This window comes from Hippocampus zosterae, chromosome 5, assembly GCF_025434085.1.
Source record: "Hippocampus zosterae strain Florida chromosome 5, ASM2543408v3, whole genome shotgun sequence".
NCBI classification, from domain to species: domain Eukaryota; kingdom Metazoa; phylum Chordata; class Actinopteri; order Syngnathiformes; family Syngnathidae; genus Hippocampus; species Hippocampus zosterae.
In genome coordinates, this window is record NC_067455.1 from 19,462,437 (window position 1) to 19,482,187 (window position 19,751).

General features: G+C 43.0%; 2 protein-coding genes across 4 annotated transcripts; one reads left to right on the forward strand and one right to left on the reverse strand.

Annotated features, from left to right (window-relative positions):
* Positions 1–515: 515 nt before the first annotated feature.
* On the forward strand, positions 516–15,055 carry dpys (dihydropyrimidinase). Of its 3 annotated transcripts, none has more exons than XM_052064760.1 (10): positions 516–606; positions 1,222–1,496; positions 3,346–3,504; positions 5,037–5,216; positions 5,854–6,043; positions 6,236–6,392; positions 7,348–7,489; positions 8,376–8,518; positions 13,280–13,487; positions 14,662–15,055. In XM_052064760.1, exons 2-10 carry the CDS (start codon positions 1,245–1,247, stop codon positions 14,719–14,721), a joined length of 1,491 nt encoding a protein of 496 aa, XP_051920720.1. In that variant the 5' UTR covers positions 516–606; positions 1,222–1,244; the 3' UTR covers positions 14,722–15,055. The 3 variants fall into 3 exon arrangements, with proteins under 3 accessions (XP_051920720.1, XP_051920721.1, XP_051920722.1); XM_052064761.1 differs by having other exon boundaries at positions 538–616; XM_052064762.1 differs by having other exon boundaries at positions 538–611.
* Positions 15,056–17,705: 2,650 nt separating this feature from the next.
* Positions 17,706–19,495, reverse strand: LOC127601223 (dendritic cell-specific transmembrane protein). Its single transcript, XM_052066286.1, has 2 exons — positions 18,436–19,495; positions 17,706–18,047 (listed from the first exon to the last, which is right to left on the reverse strand). The coding sequence occupies exons 1-2, from the start codon at positions 19,462–19,464 to the stop codon at positions 17,706–17,708; spliced, it is 1,371 nt and encodes a 456-aa protein (XP_051922246.1). The 5' UTR covers positions 19,465–19,495.
* Between the last annotated feature and the right edge of the window lie 256 nt (positions 19,496–19,751).

The window sequence follows — 19,751 nt, forward strand, 5'->3', positions numbered from 1 at the left end:
ACACACACACACGCGCGCGCACAACGACTAAGACGTACACTCTGAAACTAAGATACTATAATAGACATTTCGAAAGGAAATGTATACACTTCATCTGAATTGTAAATGTAGGTTCGTGCTTCTGGTAGTGCTGGAGCAAGCAGCGTGCCACTGAGAAAGATAATCTTTCACTGGTCAATATCGCAGTCAGTATGTTAATCATACTGAGAGTAAATATCAGAATCAGAATCAGAATCGCCTTTATTGTCATTGTATAGCATACAACAACATTTGTGTGCCACTCCTTCATGCGTTTCGAAAAAAAAGTTAAATAAAACAGAGTAAAATAAAATAAAATAAATACAAAACTCAACCACACACAACAACAGCAGCAGTAGTGGCAGTAGCAAAATATTTAGATGAAACACACACCTTGGCCGTAAACATAAAACAATCGAGAAAACAAGTAGGCTAACTTCTGCTTTCTTGCAATAATTTAGTTTTTTTTTATTTTGAAGGTTGGACTTTTATTTTGAATTTCTGACATGAAAAATACAGTACTGTATTAAAACCGTTGACTCCCAGCAAGAAATAAGAAAACTACGACCAACTTCTGCTATAGCAATAGTTGAGTAAGGTACACGTATAAGTGTGGCGTGTTTGTTTTTTGGGGTGGGGGTGCACATGATGTATTTTGTACTGTATGGCATAGTTTATTAGTTCTAAAATAAACAGAGAATGTTGTTTGCACGGATGTTTTTGCACGCGCAGCACAACTGTCCACAGTTGCCTGTCATATTAATTACAGAGATTGCATTGTTATGTCATACAATCTCTTTTTTAGCAGAACCGAATAATACCCAAAGTTTTGTCCATGTTTAACTGCAAATCAGGCAATTTTCTCTTCCAAAAATAATGAAAACGTCACATTTGTGTGTTACATAAACGTCGAAACGATGCCAAAATTTTGGAACGGTGTTTTATCTCCCTCCGGTGGCTGAGTTATGTATAACATGTACTTGAGGCCTGTTGAATGTGGTCATTGACTGTTAAAAGTCAACGCAAGCGATGTGTGTAGCCTACAACTGTTAGAGAAATAGTTTGTTGGATTCATGGCCACGAGGTCTTAGGACAAGCATATTTGCTGATGTTCCGTGAACTTTGGAACAGAGATTAGCAGTTTACTTATTAAAAGCCATTCTGACTTTCCACTGTGCAAACCCTCTCTCTGCATTCTCATAGACATTCATCAGTTTCACAGCAGGATGGCTGAGCCCCGTGGGATACTGATAAAAGGAGGGAAAGTTGTGAATGAAGACTTCTCTGTGGTCAGTGACGTCTACATTGAAAATGGGAAAATAGTGGAAGTTGGACTGAATCTTCAGGTTCCAGAGGGAGTAAGAATTATTGATGCTCATGATAAACTGGTCATGCCGGGTGGAATTGATGCACACACACACTTGGAGCTGGCGTTCATGGGCACCAAGACTGTGGATGACTTCCATAGTGGAACTCAGGTAAAACACACACACACACACACACACACACACACACACACACACACACGCACACGCACACACACACACTTTCCAATCTGATTGCATAGTACATTCATGTCATTATTATTCTTTTGAGAATCAATAATGATTTCTGTCAGTGCAGCAGAGTGGAAAACTGGTAAGGTCACCTGTCCAGCTCACCCATGAATCATGGGTCAAGCGAGTAGTTACAAAAATGCAGGATTCAGTGTTGTGTCGGGGACTTTGTAATTCTCACTTTACGTGTCTCAACAAAGATCAGAACGTGTCATTATAGCTCGGTCAGAATCGTGCTATTAGGCTGTGGCATGCATCTCGTCGGTCACTCCTGTTCTATTATTCTTGCACTTGCTCCATGTTTTTTATTAGGATATTTTTTCACTATTAATTCTTTTTCACTGTCTCTTACAGTGTGCTCAACAGGGGTCCAACATTAAGCCTTTTTTGAGGGGTGACCCTATTAGGCCACCATATATAATGTGGTGGCCCTGTTAGAAGTGGTGCTGGGCGCGTATAAATGAATGATACTGTCTAATACATTAATAATAAATGTTTTTTTTTACTTCTATAAAGGCAGCGGTCCTCAAACCTTTTAGTGCCACTGACAGCTTTCGTGTTTTGATGTTTTGATTGACCGGCATAGAAACAAATACAAAAACAAATGTTAAAAAATATCACTCACTCTTAGCTATGCTTCGATGAGACAGTTCGGAATGACACACTGCTGTAAAGTGACATGTGTCTGTGAAAAAAATACAAAGTACCTTTGTCTGCAATGAAAAATGTCCTGGCACGGTTGGGCCAGCATCTGAACATAGGTAATGGCCCAACACAGCAGAATACTGTCCACGGGTAAACAGGCCACCATTACAGTTGAACCCTGCTCAGGTTCTTCTTGGTGGATTTGGTGCCATTGTATTGTCCTTTTAGATTACGGCGGTCTTCTGACTGGGTATTATATGTCCCTCACACAAAATTTAAAACGAAAGGTTATAAATTCTTAGAATGAACAATTTCAAAAAGACACATCTTTTAGCCTGGCATTTCATTAACATTAGCTTGTTGTCTTTTTTGTTGTCTTGTTGTCATTTTTGAGGTTTTCTTGTCGTTGTTGGATGTAACTGTAAAATGTAAAATGATGACATTCTGTGTTGTATTCTATAACCATGCAAAGCACGTTAGTGAATCCTCTGTGAAAGGTGCTGTATAAAAAAAAATGCTGACTACTTACCTAACCATCTGATTGGAGGTAAGTGTACCTAGACCAGTGGTTCTTAACCTTGTTAGAGGTACCGAACCTAACCAGTTAATATGCACATTCACTGAACCCTTCATTAGTGAAAAAAATATATATATATTTATTTATTTTTACAAATTCAAGTCATAAAAAATGCATTTTATTAAAAATAGAAAAAAGTAAACACAATTAGTATAAGTATGAAGTATACATTTTTTAATTTTGCACAAAATGAACTAGCCAGTGATTGCGAGACGGGCGTGTCATAACTAATTGACATGGTGAGTTGGGTGTGTCTTCACCTCCATGGCAGAGGCTCTGTCAAACCCCTGAGACTGATTCACTGAACCCCTAGGGATCGGTCGATCCCAGCTGAAGAACCACTGACGTCGACTGATGCCGTTACTTGGACATGTATTTTTACAAAACTGAATGCCAGTGTTAAGTCCACTGATATTGTAACACTTTGAGGCATCGGTGGATGTCAGAAGCAAGTGTCCTTGCATCACCTTCATGCAACCTTCTGGCAGTTGACTTAGCACTGAAGTGGCAAAACCTTTCAGCAGTTAATCTGTAACTATATCTCACCAGGCTGCCTTAGCAGGAGGGACAACAATGGTCGTGGACTTTGTCATCCCCCAAAAAGGCAAGTCTCTTCTGGAGGCCTACGACTCTTGGCGCAAGATGGCGGACAGCAAAGTGTGCTGTGACTACTCACTGCATGTCGCTGTCACGTGGTGGAGTGACCAGGTGAATGGGTTGCCTTTGCTCACCCATATATACTACTACTGCTACTGCAACAAATAACAGTGATGATAATAATAGCAATAGTACTACTACTACTACTAATAATAATAATAATTCAATGTTATCATTTTGTCTGTCTATTTCCATTAGCCTCACAGTCAATTTATCTCAGACAAATTCATAAAGAGAGAGGGAAGCTGTCTCAAAGGTCTGGAGTCCTGTGGCAGAGCCAGTTTTGTTGTTGTAATTAACTATTGCACATGGTTGGAGTTTCCTTCATTTTGGTATTTTTACAGACACGCACAGTTAGAAATGGGTGGTTTGGGTCGCTGTGGGCAGAAACAGCTGACTAGCTTAGCGGCCAATCAAAGCAGATCCTCTCATTCCCTTTAAATTAAACGCACCAGAGGCGCAGTTCTTAAAATGGAGGAAGCAGAAACTCTCTCGCTAGTCCAAGCAGAGATTGACACGCCCAATTTACGTTCATAGGGAACTGCAAGCAGACCTCCACTTGTGCATGATGTAAAGCTTGCCAGGGTAGCCACAGAACACGGCTGTGAAATTGGCACTTGGAGACTACCATACAATCCAATTGTTTGTGCCCGAGTGCCCCCCCACCCATGACTTTAATAGTGAGTTTAAAAATGTAATAATAATAATGATAATAATAATAATTTAAAAATATGTTCAGTTGCTTTCTGCAGTGATTCAGAGGGTTTGATGCATGCCGTTGTCCCATTTATGAATTAAAAATGACATCCACCACAGATATCTGAGGTGCTCAGAGTCTATTAACCAGTACCCTGATCAAATTCACCAAAATTACTCCATGAGCACCTGTGCCACAACTTAGACCCGATTCCTGCAACCATAAAGTTTAGCCAACTTTCAGCCACCACATTGTGAGATCCACCGAGGCTTGTAAAAGGAATGCATGGTCTGGCAAATTCTCAAACATGCTAATTGAGGTTTGTACCAGCACAAAAATCAAGATGCACCAATTTCTACGTTGAGCACATATGTGTTGTCTATGTATAGAGAGCAATGTCTTGAGTGGTCAAGTCTCTGCAGATGTTTTGTTCAATATCTATTTCAATGTCAATAGCTTGAGGTCATTTTGACATAGTAAAAAGGCAGAAAACCATCATGGTCCGCCAAAATGTCCTTCCTGAAATCCATTGCCCCCATAATAGTAGCAGCCATCAGTTCATTATCCTCATCCATCCATTTTCTACATCCTTTGTTCCCATTAGGAAAGCCTATCTCAGCTGTCTTTGGTCAAGAAGCATGGACACTCTGCAATGGTCGGCGGCCAAATGCAGGCCATTCAAATTCAGATTCACATCTATGTTCACTTTAGTGTGCTCAGTTAACCGAAGATTCTTCATTTTTGGAATGTGGGAAGAAGCTGGAGAATCCGGAAAAAAAATCTCAAAAAAGAAAAACAACACAAAATAACTAGAAGAAACTGCAAACACCACAGCTGCTCTTCAGAACTATAACAATGAAGTTAATACTTTTTTTCTCCTTTCCAGGTCAAGAAGGAAATGGAGATTATTGCCAAAAAAAGAGGAGTCAATTCCTTTAAAATGTTTATGGCGTATAAAGATGTGTACATGCTGCAGGATAATGATCTCTATGCGGCCTTTGCCCAATGCAAGACCATTGGTGCAATCGCTCAAGTGCATGCTGAGAACGGAGACCTGATTGCTGAGGTTGGTAGTGTCAAATTTTACCATAACTTGACACACACACACACCTGCAATAAGCAGAGATCAGATCAAATATCTCATAGTGCCGTATAAAAACAAGTGTAAAATAATGTTGCCTTCCTAAAATAATGGCCTAAGTCATTTTTTTCAAAAAACACAAAAACTGAAAGAACTGTACTGATTATACATCAATATACTGATGAATAATTGTATTTAAGGGGTAGAATTGAATGATGTGTTTAACTATGTAGCTGATTGTAACAGACGTGGTCGTTTACGGCAAACACTTTTTTTGTTAAAATATGACATTTTATTTAAGAAAGTGGCGATGACTTGGTTTCTCATTGATACAGATGCTATGGTAACAAACACCAGTAGGGAGCAGCAGATCTTTAAAAAAATTGAACAGCCTGCAACGTGGCACTTTCCTGTTTTGAGGTTTTATTAAAGTTCATGTTCTTAATGCTTGAAGCACGATGTGTAAAGTCACAGATTATTTATAACTATTTCACAATTTTGCATACAATTTTTGTGGAATCAGTGGAATTATAGTGTAGATATTGTGGCACACTGAGCATTTTTTCTCCAATTGCCACCATCAACCTACTTTGTTGTTTTTCACTTCATCGGGACATGTCAGGGAGCTAAGAAGATGCTGTCCATGGGCATCACAGGGCCTGAGGGTCATGAACTGTGTCGGCCGGAGGAAGTAGAGGCCGAGGCCACCCAAAGAGCCATCACTATTGCCAGTGCTGTCAACTGCCCTCTGTATGTGGTCCATGTGATGAGCAAATCTGCAGCCAACGTGGTGTCCAAAGCCCGCAAAAATGGTAGGAGAGGGATGCTCAATTTATAAGTGAGGAAAAGCTACAATTCCCTTCCACTGATGTTTTCAAAATATTGAATGCTTCCCTGTGATGGTTGACATGGCACGAGGAAAGCTTATAAAACAGTCACACTCTTGTATAGTAAATGACGTTGAAATCGTTTATTGAAGCTGACGTGAAGTTTTCACCTACTAGGGCGGGTGGTGTTTGGGGAGCCCATTGCAGCAGGCCTGGGAACTGACGGGACTCACTACTGGCACAAGGATTGGGCCCATGCGGCTTCCTTCGTCATGGGTCCTCCCCTAAGACCTGACCCCAGCACTCCTGGGCACCTCATGGACCTGCTGGCCAAGTAGGTTGCTTACCCGGGTTTCCTCTGCCTACCTCCTGACACATTCTACAAATATACCTGTCTGGTTAATTGAAGGCTTAGTTTTCCCTCAGGTGACAGTGTGAGCATAAATGGTTGCGGGTGGCGAACAATCAAAGTGGTTCGCCACCCGTCACCCACTGTTAACTCACCTGCAAAGCTAACGAGGACAAGTAACATCAAAATATTGTTTGATTAATGGATAATGCTATCTATCATGGGGGGGGGGGGGCAACCCAAAAAGCAGGCTGGCGGGAGGAGCAGGGTGAACTTGAGAAACTGTATCAACAAAATACGAAGAAAATCCAGAACAAACAAAATTCTGAAAACAACAAGAATACAAAGTCACAAATAAAAACCCATGGCATAAGCAAAACATGACAAAACTACAAACAAAAATAAAAAATCAAGGGCAGTAACGCACAAACACGAACCAACCACCAAGCACACCAAGCAGTCACAGCAACACAAACAATGACCCGACACCGAGTGGTCGGGCCGGGAGTCCTATTAACAGAGAACCTACTCATGACAGGATGACCAACAGGTGTGCCGCTCTAGGAGGAGCCCTACAGAGCCACCTGTTGGCCCCATCGTCAAAGCTATGTGTTGGCCAAACCACAGAATCACTGAGTATGGGATGTTGCACATCTCAAGGTTGGAACACAGTTACGTGTGTATGTGGTTGGAACAACATCACTGAAACATCATAAAGGGAAAATCAATGCAATAAGATTAGATATCCTTTATTTGTCCCACTGGGGAAATTTACAATGATTGGAACGATGAACAGTATATAGTACGACTAGCATGACAAGGCAGACATTCATTCTTGAATTTCCAATTGAGATCTGCATCTTTGGATTCTTTTTCGTATTATTCTAACACAACTATTCTGTCATTCTTTTGTGTATTCATCCCCTAAATGCGTCGTTAGTGATGACCTCAGTGTGACGGGGACCGACAACTGCACCTTCTCAGTTTGTCAGAAGGCGCTCGGGAAAGACGACTTCACCAAGATCCCTAACGGGGTGAATGGTGTGGAAGATAGGATGTCCGTCATTTGGGAGAAGGGAGTGGTATGTCCACATCACATGCCCATACTTACACTCACTTGCTTATATTCTTCAGACAGTGTATATAGGATAAGGAGCATATTTTATTGTTTAACCTTTTCCATATCACTAAAGATTGTGAAGCTACACTCCGTCATGAATCAAAGTATTTGTCCTTCACCATCAAGACAATTTTGGATGCACAGTTTTGACGCAATATTAATTACAGTTTTACCAATCACAGTTTTACCAATCATCAGAGGAGATGTGTGAAGAGTTGACAACTGTAAATGGATGGAGCATTTACATTATTTTTAAGTCTATGACCGGATCTCACGAAAACTACGGTACTCATGATTTGAATTGCTGAACGTTTCTCCGGCCAAAGTAAACCGGATTTAAGACAAATCCAAATTCCAATGAAGTTGGGACATTGTGTAGAATGTACATAAAAGAGAACATGCAGTCATGATTAGGAAATGCTTTTCAGTCTAGATTCATGACAAAGGCAAGATATCGAGTCAACTCCAAACTGTCTTGATTGTCTTTTGCAAATATTCATATTGAATTGGATGCCTGCAACATGTTCTAAAGAGCTGGGACAAATTTAATACTGTGTTTACATCAGATTTCCGTTTAAGAGATTCATTGTGGTGTCCCACAACGATGGATTTCTTTTATTCAATTACATATGTCACTTGGAATTTAGCTGTTTTATTATTTATTTGTCGTTGCAATTTAGCATTTGTGACTGACATGTCAATTAATCGAGCTGACCGTTCTTTTTCTAAGACTAAGTGCAGATTTCAGTGCTTTCAAATCACACATTGCACCACATTGGCTTCTGTCTGTTAATTGTGTACAGTGCTCTCACTCCAACTGGCTTATTTGTGCTTTTCTAACTTCCCAGCACAGCGGCAAAATGGATGAGAATCGATTCGTAGCTGTTACCAGCAGCAACGCAGCAAAAATCTTCAATTTCTACCCGCAAAAAGGCCGCATCGCCAAGAACTCAGATGCTGATGTGGTTATTTGGGATCCCAAGTCGTCAAGGTGAGGGGCCAGTCGGGCCATTCAGCATTCCACTGATTAATTGCTCACATGAGAGATCACATCCCATTTTTCTATGAAGGACAGCTCCAAAAAAAAAAAAAACAAGAACACAAACAATACCATGTATCTTGTTATGATCCAATGTGCTGAATTTACATTAAAATTCAACGGATATGACGTCAGGACAAAGGGCAGCCTTGGCGGAGTCCTACCCTCACTGGAAACGATTCCGACTTACTGCCGGCAATGCGGACCAAACTCTGACATCGGTGGTATAGTGACCGAACAGCCCGTATCAGGGGGTTCGGTACTCCATACCCACGAAGCACCCCCCACAGAACTCCCCGAGGGACACGGTCAAACGCCTTCTCCAAGTCCACAAAACACATGTAGACTGGTTGGGCGAATTCCCACATACCCTCGAGAACCCTGCTAAGGGTGTAGAGCTGGTCCACTGTTCCACGGCCGGGACGAAAACCACACTGCTCCTCCTCAATCTGAGGCTCGACTTCCTGACGGACCCTCCTCTCCAGCACCCCTGAATAGACCTTACCAGGGAGGCTGAGGAGTGTGATCCCTCTGTAGTTGGAACACACCCTCCGGTCCCCCTTTTTAAAAAGAGGGACTACCACCCCGGTCTGCCAATCCAGAGGCACTCTCCCCGTTGACCACGCGATGTTGCAGAGGCGTGTCAACCAGGACAGCCCCACAACATCCAGAACCTTGAGGAACTCTGGGCGGATCTCATCCACCCCTGGGGCCTTGCCACCGAGGAGCTTTTTAACCACATCGGTGACTTCAACCACAGAGATAGGAGAGCCCACCTCAGAGTCCCCAGGCTCTGCTTCCTCCAAGGAAGGCGTGTTGGTGGAGTTGAGGAGGTCTTCGAAGTACTCTGCCCACCGGTTCACAACGTCCCGAGTCGAAGTCAGCAGCGCCCTATCCCCACTGTACACAGTGTTCGTGGTGCACTGCTTCCCCCTCCTGAGACGTCGGATGGTGGACCAGAATTTCCTCAAAGCCGTCCGGAAGTCGGCTTCCATGGCCTCACCGAACTCTTCCCATGCTCGGGTTTTTGCCTCGGCGACCACCGAAGCTGCGTTCCGCTTGCCCAGTCGGTAGCCGTCAGCTGCCTCTGGGGTCCCACAGGCCATAAAGGCTCGATAAGACTCCTTCTTCAGCTTGACGGCATCCCTTACTGCTGGTGTCCACCAGCGAGTACTAGGGTTGCCGCCACGACAGGCACCAACCACCTTACGGCCACAACTCAGATTGGCCGCCTCAACAATAGAGGCACGGAACATGGTCCACTCGGACTCAATGTCCCCCGTCTCCCCCGGAACATGGGAAAAGCTCTGTCGGAGGTGGGAGTTGAAACTCCTTCTGACAGGGGATTCCGCCAGACGCTCCCAACAAACCCAGGTGGTGATCAGTTGACAGCTCCGCCCCTCTCTTCACCCGAGTGTCCAGAACATGCGGCCGCAAATCCGATGACACGACCACAAGGTCGATCATCGAACTACGGCCTAGGGTGTCCTGGTGCCAAGTGCACACGTGGACACCCTTATGTTTGAACAAGGTGTTCGTTATGGACAATCCGTGACGAGCACAGAAGTCCAATAACAAAACACCACTCGAGTTCTGATCGGGGGGGCCGTTCCTCCCAATCACGCCCCTCCAGGTCTCACTGTCATTGCCCACGTGAGCATTGAAGTCCCCCAGTAGAACAAGGGAGTCCCCAGCAGGAGTACTCTCCAGCACACACTCCAAGGACTCCAAAAAGGTTGGGTATGCTGAGCTGCTGTTTGGTGCATATGCACAAACAACAGTCAGGACCCGTCCCCCCACCCGCAGGCGGAGGGATGCAACCCTCTCGTCCACCGGTGTGAACCCCAATGTACAGGCACTGAGCCGGGGGACAATAAGTATGCCCACACCTGCTCTGCGCCTCTCACCGTGAGCAACTCCAGAGTGAAAGAGAGTCCAACCCCTCTCGAGAGGACTGGTACCAGAACCTAGGCTGTGTGTGGAGGCAAGTCCGACTATATCCAGTCGGAACTTCTCTGCCTCACACACCAGTTCGGGCTCCTTCCCTGCCAGAGAGGTGACAGTCCATGTCCCAAGAGCTAGCTTCTGCAGCCGAGGATCGGACCGCCAGGGTCCCCGCCTTTGGCTGCCGCCCAGCTCGCATTGCACCCGACCCCTTTGACCCCTCCCACGGGTGGTGAGACCATGAGAAGGGGGACCCACGTTGCCTCTTCGGGCTGAGCCCGGCCGGGCCCCATGGGTGTAGGCCCAGCCACCAGGCGCTCGCCAACGAGCCCCACCTCCAGGCCTGGCTCCAGAGGGGGGCCCCGGTGACGGGAAACTGGGTACCATCGATTTTATTTGTCATAAGGGGCTTTGCATTAACCTGCAAAGGACAAATTGAATCTGATTTTGGAATTGTTTCCGCCTTTCTCCCCCTTAACAAATGTAAAGCCGAACACAAGAGGTCTCTTCATATGGAGCTGGTTGGGAGCACACACACACACACACGCACACACACACACACACACACACACACACACACACACACACACACACACACACACACACACACACACACACACACACACACACGCGCATTTATGTAATCCAAAACGAGACTGTGCTGTTCTGCTTAGAAGAGAATCTGGGCTGAGCCCCCTGAGGGAAAGCGTTATCAACTGATGAGAAGAACTCATCGTGACCCAACGTACTGTATCTTACTGTAAATTGATATGCTTGCATCTGAGATTTGCTCCGTTGTTACCGTGGACTAATTTGTTCTTCGATCCAATCAGCCTTCTTGTTTCAAGAGATATAGCATTTGCTTTTTTTGATGGGCAAGAATGCCTCGTGATTAATTGCTGCTGCCGTGAATTCATCTGGAAAACTGTGGAATTTATAACTCTCCGTGCAAGTGTCACTCCATAACATCCGGCGCCAGAGGCTACAAACAGTTGCGTAACACAGAGGAAGCACAGTCACTGGCCTCATGTCACACAAATAGGCTCCTTGGATGATGAGAATGCAACTTATTTGTCTCAGTCTTTGCAACATTTTTATTTTGTTTTTCTTTTTGTTCTTTTTTCAAAATGCTAAGGAATATGGAAGCCCAGATGCACAACAACAATAATAATAATAATAATAATAATAATAATAATAATAATAATAATAATAATAAATGCATTTGTACTGGAGTCAGTTGATCTTTCTTTTTGTCCTATTACAGTACGCAATTCTATATTGCTGCCGAGTTGGATTTATATGACACCTTTTAACCCAAGAGCTTTTAAATGGTGAGAACAGTTGTGTACATAACGGCGCCTGTCCAGGATCTTGCCAGGCATTGTCCTGTGGTCCAACCCTGTCTTGTTGTCGTCCAGATGAAGTGATTAGGGCATGAATCAGAATCATCTTTATGAGCCAAGACTGTTACAAACACTCCAGGAATTTGTCTCCGGTAGTTTGAGCCACAACAAACAAGCTACTGAAACAAAATATACATTTAAGGCATAAACACAGAAGTACAGGGTCATTGAGCAATGTAAGGTAATAATGAGATACTTGAACAATGACAGTTGTGCAAATCATACAGACAGTCCTTACGAACGTCTCTTACGAATTTTCAAGGTATTAAACTCCTCAACAGTAAAATGTTTCCTCTAGTTATGAAATACATTTCAAGATACGAGAGGTAAAAACACAGTGTGGGCATAACGCAACATACTTATTTTCATCCATAATCCGTTCCAGAAGGCTGTTCGAAAACCGAAATGGTTCGAAAACCGAAACCACGCTCTTTTTAAAATAAAAATGTTTACTGAACACGTCTGCTCACAATGGAAAGCAACACACGGAAGCGTCACTTCCTCGGGTAGGAAGGTGAGAGGAGTCAAATGGTGCATTCAAGTGCGCTCAGTTTGTTCGAGAACTGAAATTTGTTCGTCATTAGAGGCATAAAAAAAAACGAAATTTTTGGTCGAAAACCGAATTGGTCGAGAACCGAGATGTTCGAAAACCGAGTTTTGACTGTAGCTGCTCTGCCATTGGCCAAGAGGGACCTCGACCGTATGTTTATGTAGATAGATCGATATGTGTCTATGCAGCGTCATCGGGCCATGAGGCATTAGAATAGGTTTACGTAAATGTGAATCACCTAGAAAAAGTGTTCACTAGTCAGGCAATCGCTCACTATACTGAGGTTTGCCTTGGACATTTTCGAAGGATTGTTAAAAGCTGACACAAGCAATCTTTGGATCAGTTCTCTACAAAACGGCAGACAAAAATGAGAACATGAACTAAAGGGACACAAATAAGGGACACAAAAGTTAAATGACCATTTTTATTCTTGACCATTCAACTTCAATTAATCAATAGTGTCGAATAATCACACAGTCCTACTTCAGTCATCATTTTAAATCAGAAGGATTTATTCATTACATTATCGACTTACATTCCAATCGAGGACCTAACGGAAAAGAACAGCGGCAATTCATTTACCTGTATATTACATTTATCTGTGGACTGCAGTAACAACTCTGAGAAAAAAATTATATCCATGCATAAAATTACCATGATGTCAATCATTCCTTGTCCAACATCGTCTCCAAGGGGGCAATTTTTGCTTGAACACAAGAATCACGAGTGAAAGCGGTCACAGAATTGTATTCTCTGTTGTGGCACATAGATTTCTGCTCTGAGCAGGCCTTTGCTTGTACCTTTGCGTTTTGACAGAAAGATTTCAGCCAAGACGCACCACCAGGCTGTGGACTACAACATCTTTGAGGGCATGGAGTGCCATGGAGTGCCAGTGATCACCATTTCCAGGGGCAAAGTCGTCTTCGAGGACGGACGGCTGAAGACCACACCTGGCTGGGGCAGATTCATCCACAGAGAACCCTTCTCTGAGTATGTTTATAAACGAATCAAGCAGAGGGACCAGGTCAGTAAAGATGCCCTAAAAAAGAAAACCACTGAAGACAGAAGCGGTATTTGCCAGTCCGGACTGTTTGACTCCTATTAATTCTCCCAATCCTTGTTCACGTGGAACAGTCGTGCTTTAGCATGGTATTGTTGAAATAACGCACAAGCACAAACACTGTCGTGCATCACAGTTGTTGTTGTGTTCCACAAGCTACAAAAGATTGTCAACATAGCGACTTCTCATTGAACAACAAAGCCAGAAACGTTGCAGTTAATGTTGTGACTTATTACATATGAAATGACTCGACTCCAAATTTTGACATTCACACTAAGTGGCTACTCACTTCAACTGGGTTTACCCTAATTGAAAACATTGTCCAAAAAAAAAACCCATTTTAGTGGAGTCAATGTACTAAAATGAATAGTTATGTAAAGTTGATTATGCAATGGAGAAATGGTGCGTCCGGAAATGATTTGGCCTCAAATCACACTTTTGCCAAATGAAAATGACCTTCTTCTGAAGATATTAACAATGAATACATAATCATTTGAGGCCGCACACTGCACAGTGGATAGCGATTTCGCCACACAGTAGAAAGTTTCTGGACTTGAATCTTGACTCAGGCCTTCTTTTGTGGATTTTGCATATTCTTATCATTATTATGGTAGTTAAACGTAAGCCTCTTAAAGTGTCTGTACTTTTATGAAAGACAATGTTTCATAGTTGTTTGTCAAATATGCTCTGCAATTGACTGGTTGACCAGTCAAGCCTGTTGGTCGGCTAGGCTAGGCTAGGCTACAGCTCACCTGTGTGTGTAATGTAGAAAAGCAATAAAAAAAATGTGTGTGTGTGTTATGGCCATCGTTACTACAGTCCAGTACAAAAACACATCAATATGTTTACATTTTGTATTAATTTATTACAGCAATATCTAGTCTACATAAATATTAATTTAAGGCCTAGTGACAGGACCGCTCAAAAGTTTGCCAACACAGTTATGACTGTGAATGTTTTGAACAAATGATGAAAAAGTGTGATTGAAAAACAAACATTTGTAACGTGAAATACCAAACAGGCTAAGAAGTGCTACTCGACAAATAGAGAGCTGTATGGTGGACCACAATGCCACCTGTCCTCAGAGTTCATTTCGATTACACATAACCTTTCTGTCTGTTTTATCTTTTGCCTGCAGGTGGGCCAACCTACAGCTGTGATCAGAAAGCCATATGATGGAAAAGTCATTTCTGTGTGAAAATGTGAGTCACTAAAGAAAACCAGTTTGAGTCTCCTGCTGTGTTCGTGCCCTTGTGCACACACCACCATCAGCACCTGAGCAACGTCTCTCTCTCTCAAACAGAAATCATCATGCTTACTTACACATTTGATATATGCTTCTGTGTAACCTGTTGTCATTTTAACCCTTTCATGCACCCCGTAACCTTATAACATGATAGGCTGTCCACGGAAGTAACTGCGGCCTCTGAAAGGGTTAATTAATCTTTCCCCTTAGGAGTGGATGGATTGAGGTCAATTCAACATCAAGGTCAATTTCGTGCTATGTACTTTTTTAAAAATTTTTATAAAATCCAAATAGCATTGCGAAAAAAATAAAAGTGGAAGTAGAACAGTGTTGATTCATGATTTAGGCTGCAATATTATTGTCGTACCCATTGAACACTGTCTTGTTGTCATCTCAACCTTTGCGTTTGGTGAAAGAGTCTTTTCATAGACTGGAGAAAAAGTCAATAGACTGACAGTACCGGTAATTACATTTTTGTTGACCCACAATAACTCTGCATTTGCACATTCAGCAGGATGGCACATTATCATATCCACTCCATCCTTGCCCTTAAATGGAGCAAAGTCCTTCCCTCCCTTGGTAAAAAGGTCTGCGGCTGTCGGCAAGCATCATGTGGGAGCTTGCTGTCGGGCTGGCATGCTGACGTGGTTTTCTGCCGCAGGGCCCGTTGAGACATAATGTGAGCTTATCAGGTTGCCTCACGGGTCAGTGGCAACGTGTGACTCACACAAGGCCCAATCTTTCGTTGGCTGTACCACTTCCTCTTACTGTTTATCATTGAAATGATGGTGCCACACAGGAAGGAAGGAATAGTACAGTTGAGTTGGGGAAAAAAGTACAAGGTAAACTACAATCAAGGCATATATGTAACACTCATACATGAGATTATCCGCACATGAGTAAAGAATAGCGTGCTTTTATTTTGGAATACATTACTGTGGTCTGGATATGAAAAATTTACAAGTGTTTTAACGTGAGGCGGCACGGTGATCGACTGGTTTGCATGTCCTCCTCACAGTGTGAAGGTCTGGGATTCAATTCCAGGCTCGAGCCTTCCTCCTTCTTTGTGGAGTTTGCATGTTCTCCCTGTGCCTGTGTGGGTTTTCCTCCCACATTCCCAAAACATGCACGGTAGCTTATTTAAATCATCTAAATTGTCCTGAGGTGTGATTGTGAATGGTTATTTGTCTGTGTGTGCCCTGCGATTGGTTGGCAAGCAGTTCATGTTGTACCCCACGTGCTGCCCAAAGACTGCTGGGCAAGGCTCCACTCTTTGTCATGTGTTTATATGTTGAATAAAATTACCCAATCAGTACTGTTAAAAAGACATGGAACACCACACATGACTTGCTTTCTTGTTTTAGTGACATTGTGGACATTGTACTCCACTTAGGTCCTGTTTACAATTGAATGTAGTCAATAAGTCAAATGAGAACTTTTTTTTTCTACAACACACAGCCAGTAAATTAAATCATCAAACGTTGAAGAATTTGTACTATGAAAGTCAAATGCTCAAATGAAAGTCATACAAAGAAGCAAGTGGAAGGAGGGTTGTGCTGTAATGCTGTTCACTGCCCATTCAAGGGACATCTGTCTTGGATAATGTTAGTACACGGTCCCAATCCATGCACACACAAGGCACCTTTATTTTGTCTCATTAAACCCAACAAAACTGCTTATGCAAGAAACACAGAGCAGTTTTATTTGCCCTGATCACACTAACGTATCAATTGATGCTCTTGTCAGTTTATATAAACTGTTGCGATGTTTATAGTCTTGAAAGGCAAAAAGTGAAATCAATTAAGTGCTTGAAACTAGGAATGCATGGTTGTAGATGACACATTATTAACCACTATACCTACATAACATGTTGTCATGGTGGTCGGAGGACCCCAAAAAGCAAGCAAGAGAAAGGAGCAGGGTGAACTTGGAACAATGTATTAATCAAACCCTGAGAAAACCCATTCCAAAACATGCAAAGTCTTAAAAACAACAAGAATTCAAGGTAACAACAAAACCCATTTCATAAGCAATAAATATGACATGATAAACATTAAACAACAGAAGCAGTGACAGCAACACAAACAATGACCCAACACAGAGTGGTCTGCCCACGAGTCCTTTTAACAGAAAACCTACTAATGACATGATGACCAACAGGTGTGCCCCTGTAGGAGGACCCCTCCAGAGACAACTGTTGGTCCCAAACAGATCAACCGTGACATATGTATGACTAATTTATGCAGAAATGCAAGTAATTCCAAATAACTTTTCACTTTATCTTGCTACAGAATGATATGAAGATGTACAGTGGATATAAAAGGTCTACACACCCCTGTCCAGGTTTTTGTGGTATACAGTGTAGATTAAAAAAAGAGACCAAGATAAATCATAAATAAATCATATAACTCCTCAAAAAAAATATAAAGGGAGCACTTAAACAGCGCAATGTAACTAGAAGCGTTCCCGTTATTTTTTTGAGCAGTGTGTTTGTGTGTGTGTGTGTGTATAAATATATCCATCCATTTTCTGACCTGCTTCTCCTCTGCATGCTGGAGCCTTCCCCAGCTGTCTTTGGGCAGTAGGCACTGGAGACTCTGAACCGGTTGCCCTGCAATTGGTTGGCAATCCGTTCAGGGTGTATCCCGCCTATTGCTCGAAGACAGCTGGGATTGGGTCCAGCATGCCTCCGACCCTCTTGAGGATATACTGCTCAGATAATGGAAGGTTGGATGAATAAATACATGAATACAATGTCAGTCAGTCTTCATGTGTATGAGAAAAAACTTCCTCACAAAACGTTGACGTCTTCAGGGAAAAACAATGGACACCAGAAATGTGGCTGGTTGGTGAAGACAAAAAAAGAAAAAGATTATAATCCAACCTCAGAAATTCCCCCCCCCCCCTCCTGTCCCAATTATGCATTATTTTGTGACTCATACCTTAGTGATGAGTGATTTAAAACTGTCGCCGCTTTCTTTCTCTCGCCTCCTTTTTAATCTCTTCCTCAGAATTTTGGTATGAAGATACTTGATCCTCTCCTCTGCAGCGGTGCAGTAGAATTTCTCACACACCATGAGCCTGATCTGGACCAACTTGGCTGCCACTGGGGTCATAACAAGCAAGGTCAGCAGGATGGCAGACAGTGGGCCGACAGAGTTTGTGAGCAGCAGTTTGGGTTTGGGGAGGCACTGCTTCTCAAACAGCGTCACAGAATAAGAAAAGTCCTTTTGGTGATTCTCTTCACCCAACTTTACACCAATTATGGCTGCAACCCCCTGAAAAATGCAAGAAACACTGTTGTGCATAACATGTGCATATTATTCACATTTCCCATGCATTTGTGAATTATATACTCTTCATAGGTAACTACATTGATATGACATTATATTCCTATTGCCGTGCCTGTCTGGAAAACTCCCCACAGGTGTTGTTGGTGCATCATTGTTAGGCAAGTAGGCATACTTGGTGAACTGAGTGGGTGTTCAAATGCATCACTGCGAGGAAGTAACTGACCAATCATATTAGTTAACAAGTGAATCAGAATTGCAACAAATCTCAATGAAATAGTGGCTTACTGTGTGTGAGTATGCATTTAAGTGATCTGCCATAGTGTTAAATAAATATATTGTGACGTTGGACTCGTAATTAAATCAAAGGACGTACTTTGAGGCTCAGCAGCAGAGGGACGTGGAATGGTTCCATTTCTGAGAGCTTAGTTGTTATAATAGCAACAAAATAGTACAACAGGGCATCCACAGTTATAAGTATGACCCAGATGGCCAAATGGTAGATGACCGGAATGCCAAATTTGAACAGAGCTTTTCCTTCCTGGGCGGTGGGACGAAGAGAAGGGATGGACGGATAAAGCTTCTCCTCCTCCGACGTGAGAGGGAGCACGTGTTGCTTTCCTTCCGCCTTCTGCTTCTTGTCAAAATCAATGAATTTGTCGCTGATGAAAGAGTTTTTGTACTTCATGTCACTGCAGTAATTTCTAACGTGCAGTATTATAAAGATCATGAGCACCAAGACGCTGACGATAGGATAAATGCATTCCTTCACAGAGGAGACTGTGTTTATAAAGGTCATTGCATATTTGACACTTTGATTCAGCTTTAATTCGGCTTCGGTGAGTCTCTCCTGAAAATTCTCCAAGTTCACCTGAGGTGAAATCTTGAGCTGGGAGTCAAGCTTGACCACCCCGAGATCCGTCACCCCGAGCAAAATATCAGCCAACCATTTCAACATCTCCACATAGTTTCTGAAGGGAGCAACGACTGCTGTTTTCTTGGCCATCAGGTTACAAATCAGGCTCCTGACCAAGTCTGTGAGGTTCTCCAAAGTGTTGTGAATATTCCCAAGGACAACTACACTTGTCCCAGCGGTTAGCAGCAGACTGCGACTCTTCTTGGTGAAAATGGAGATGACAAATAGCGTGAAGAAGCATCGTACTCTCTGTGACAGGAAGAGGGCAAATGTCAACAGGACCCCATGGAGGGCGGCGATCCCCCCGGATACTGAAGGCTCACAAGTCAGAGTATAGAGGAGGTACGGGACGAGTAAGCCACTGAGGAGTAGGCTTAGGAAGACACACATGAGGAAGAGGACGGCGCTTCTCCTGAAGCCCTCTCTGTTACTGCTGGTGAAAACATCCACAGCCAATATCCTCATGTCAATCAGGCCCTTGCTGATCATTGTCCACAGTCCTACGAATCCGAAAAAAAAAGTGCTCTGGGGTGAGATTAATCAGATGGCTGTGCCGTATATTAGGTTGTTTGTGAAGTATGAACCTGAGACTTGGACCCGGGCATCTATTATTATGTGTTGCTAGCCGTCGCCTTAAATAATGCTGGAACAGGATGTGGCTACAAACCACAGTCATTCGTCACAGCGCTATACAGTCATTTTTTTCTCAAACAAAAAAGGAGGAAGTAACGAGGATGAGGTGGATGTGGGGGGTTTGGAATGACATTTGATTTAAC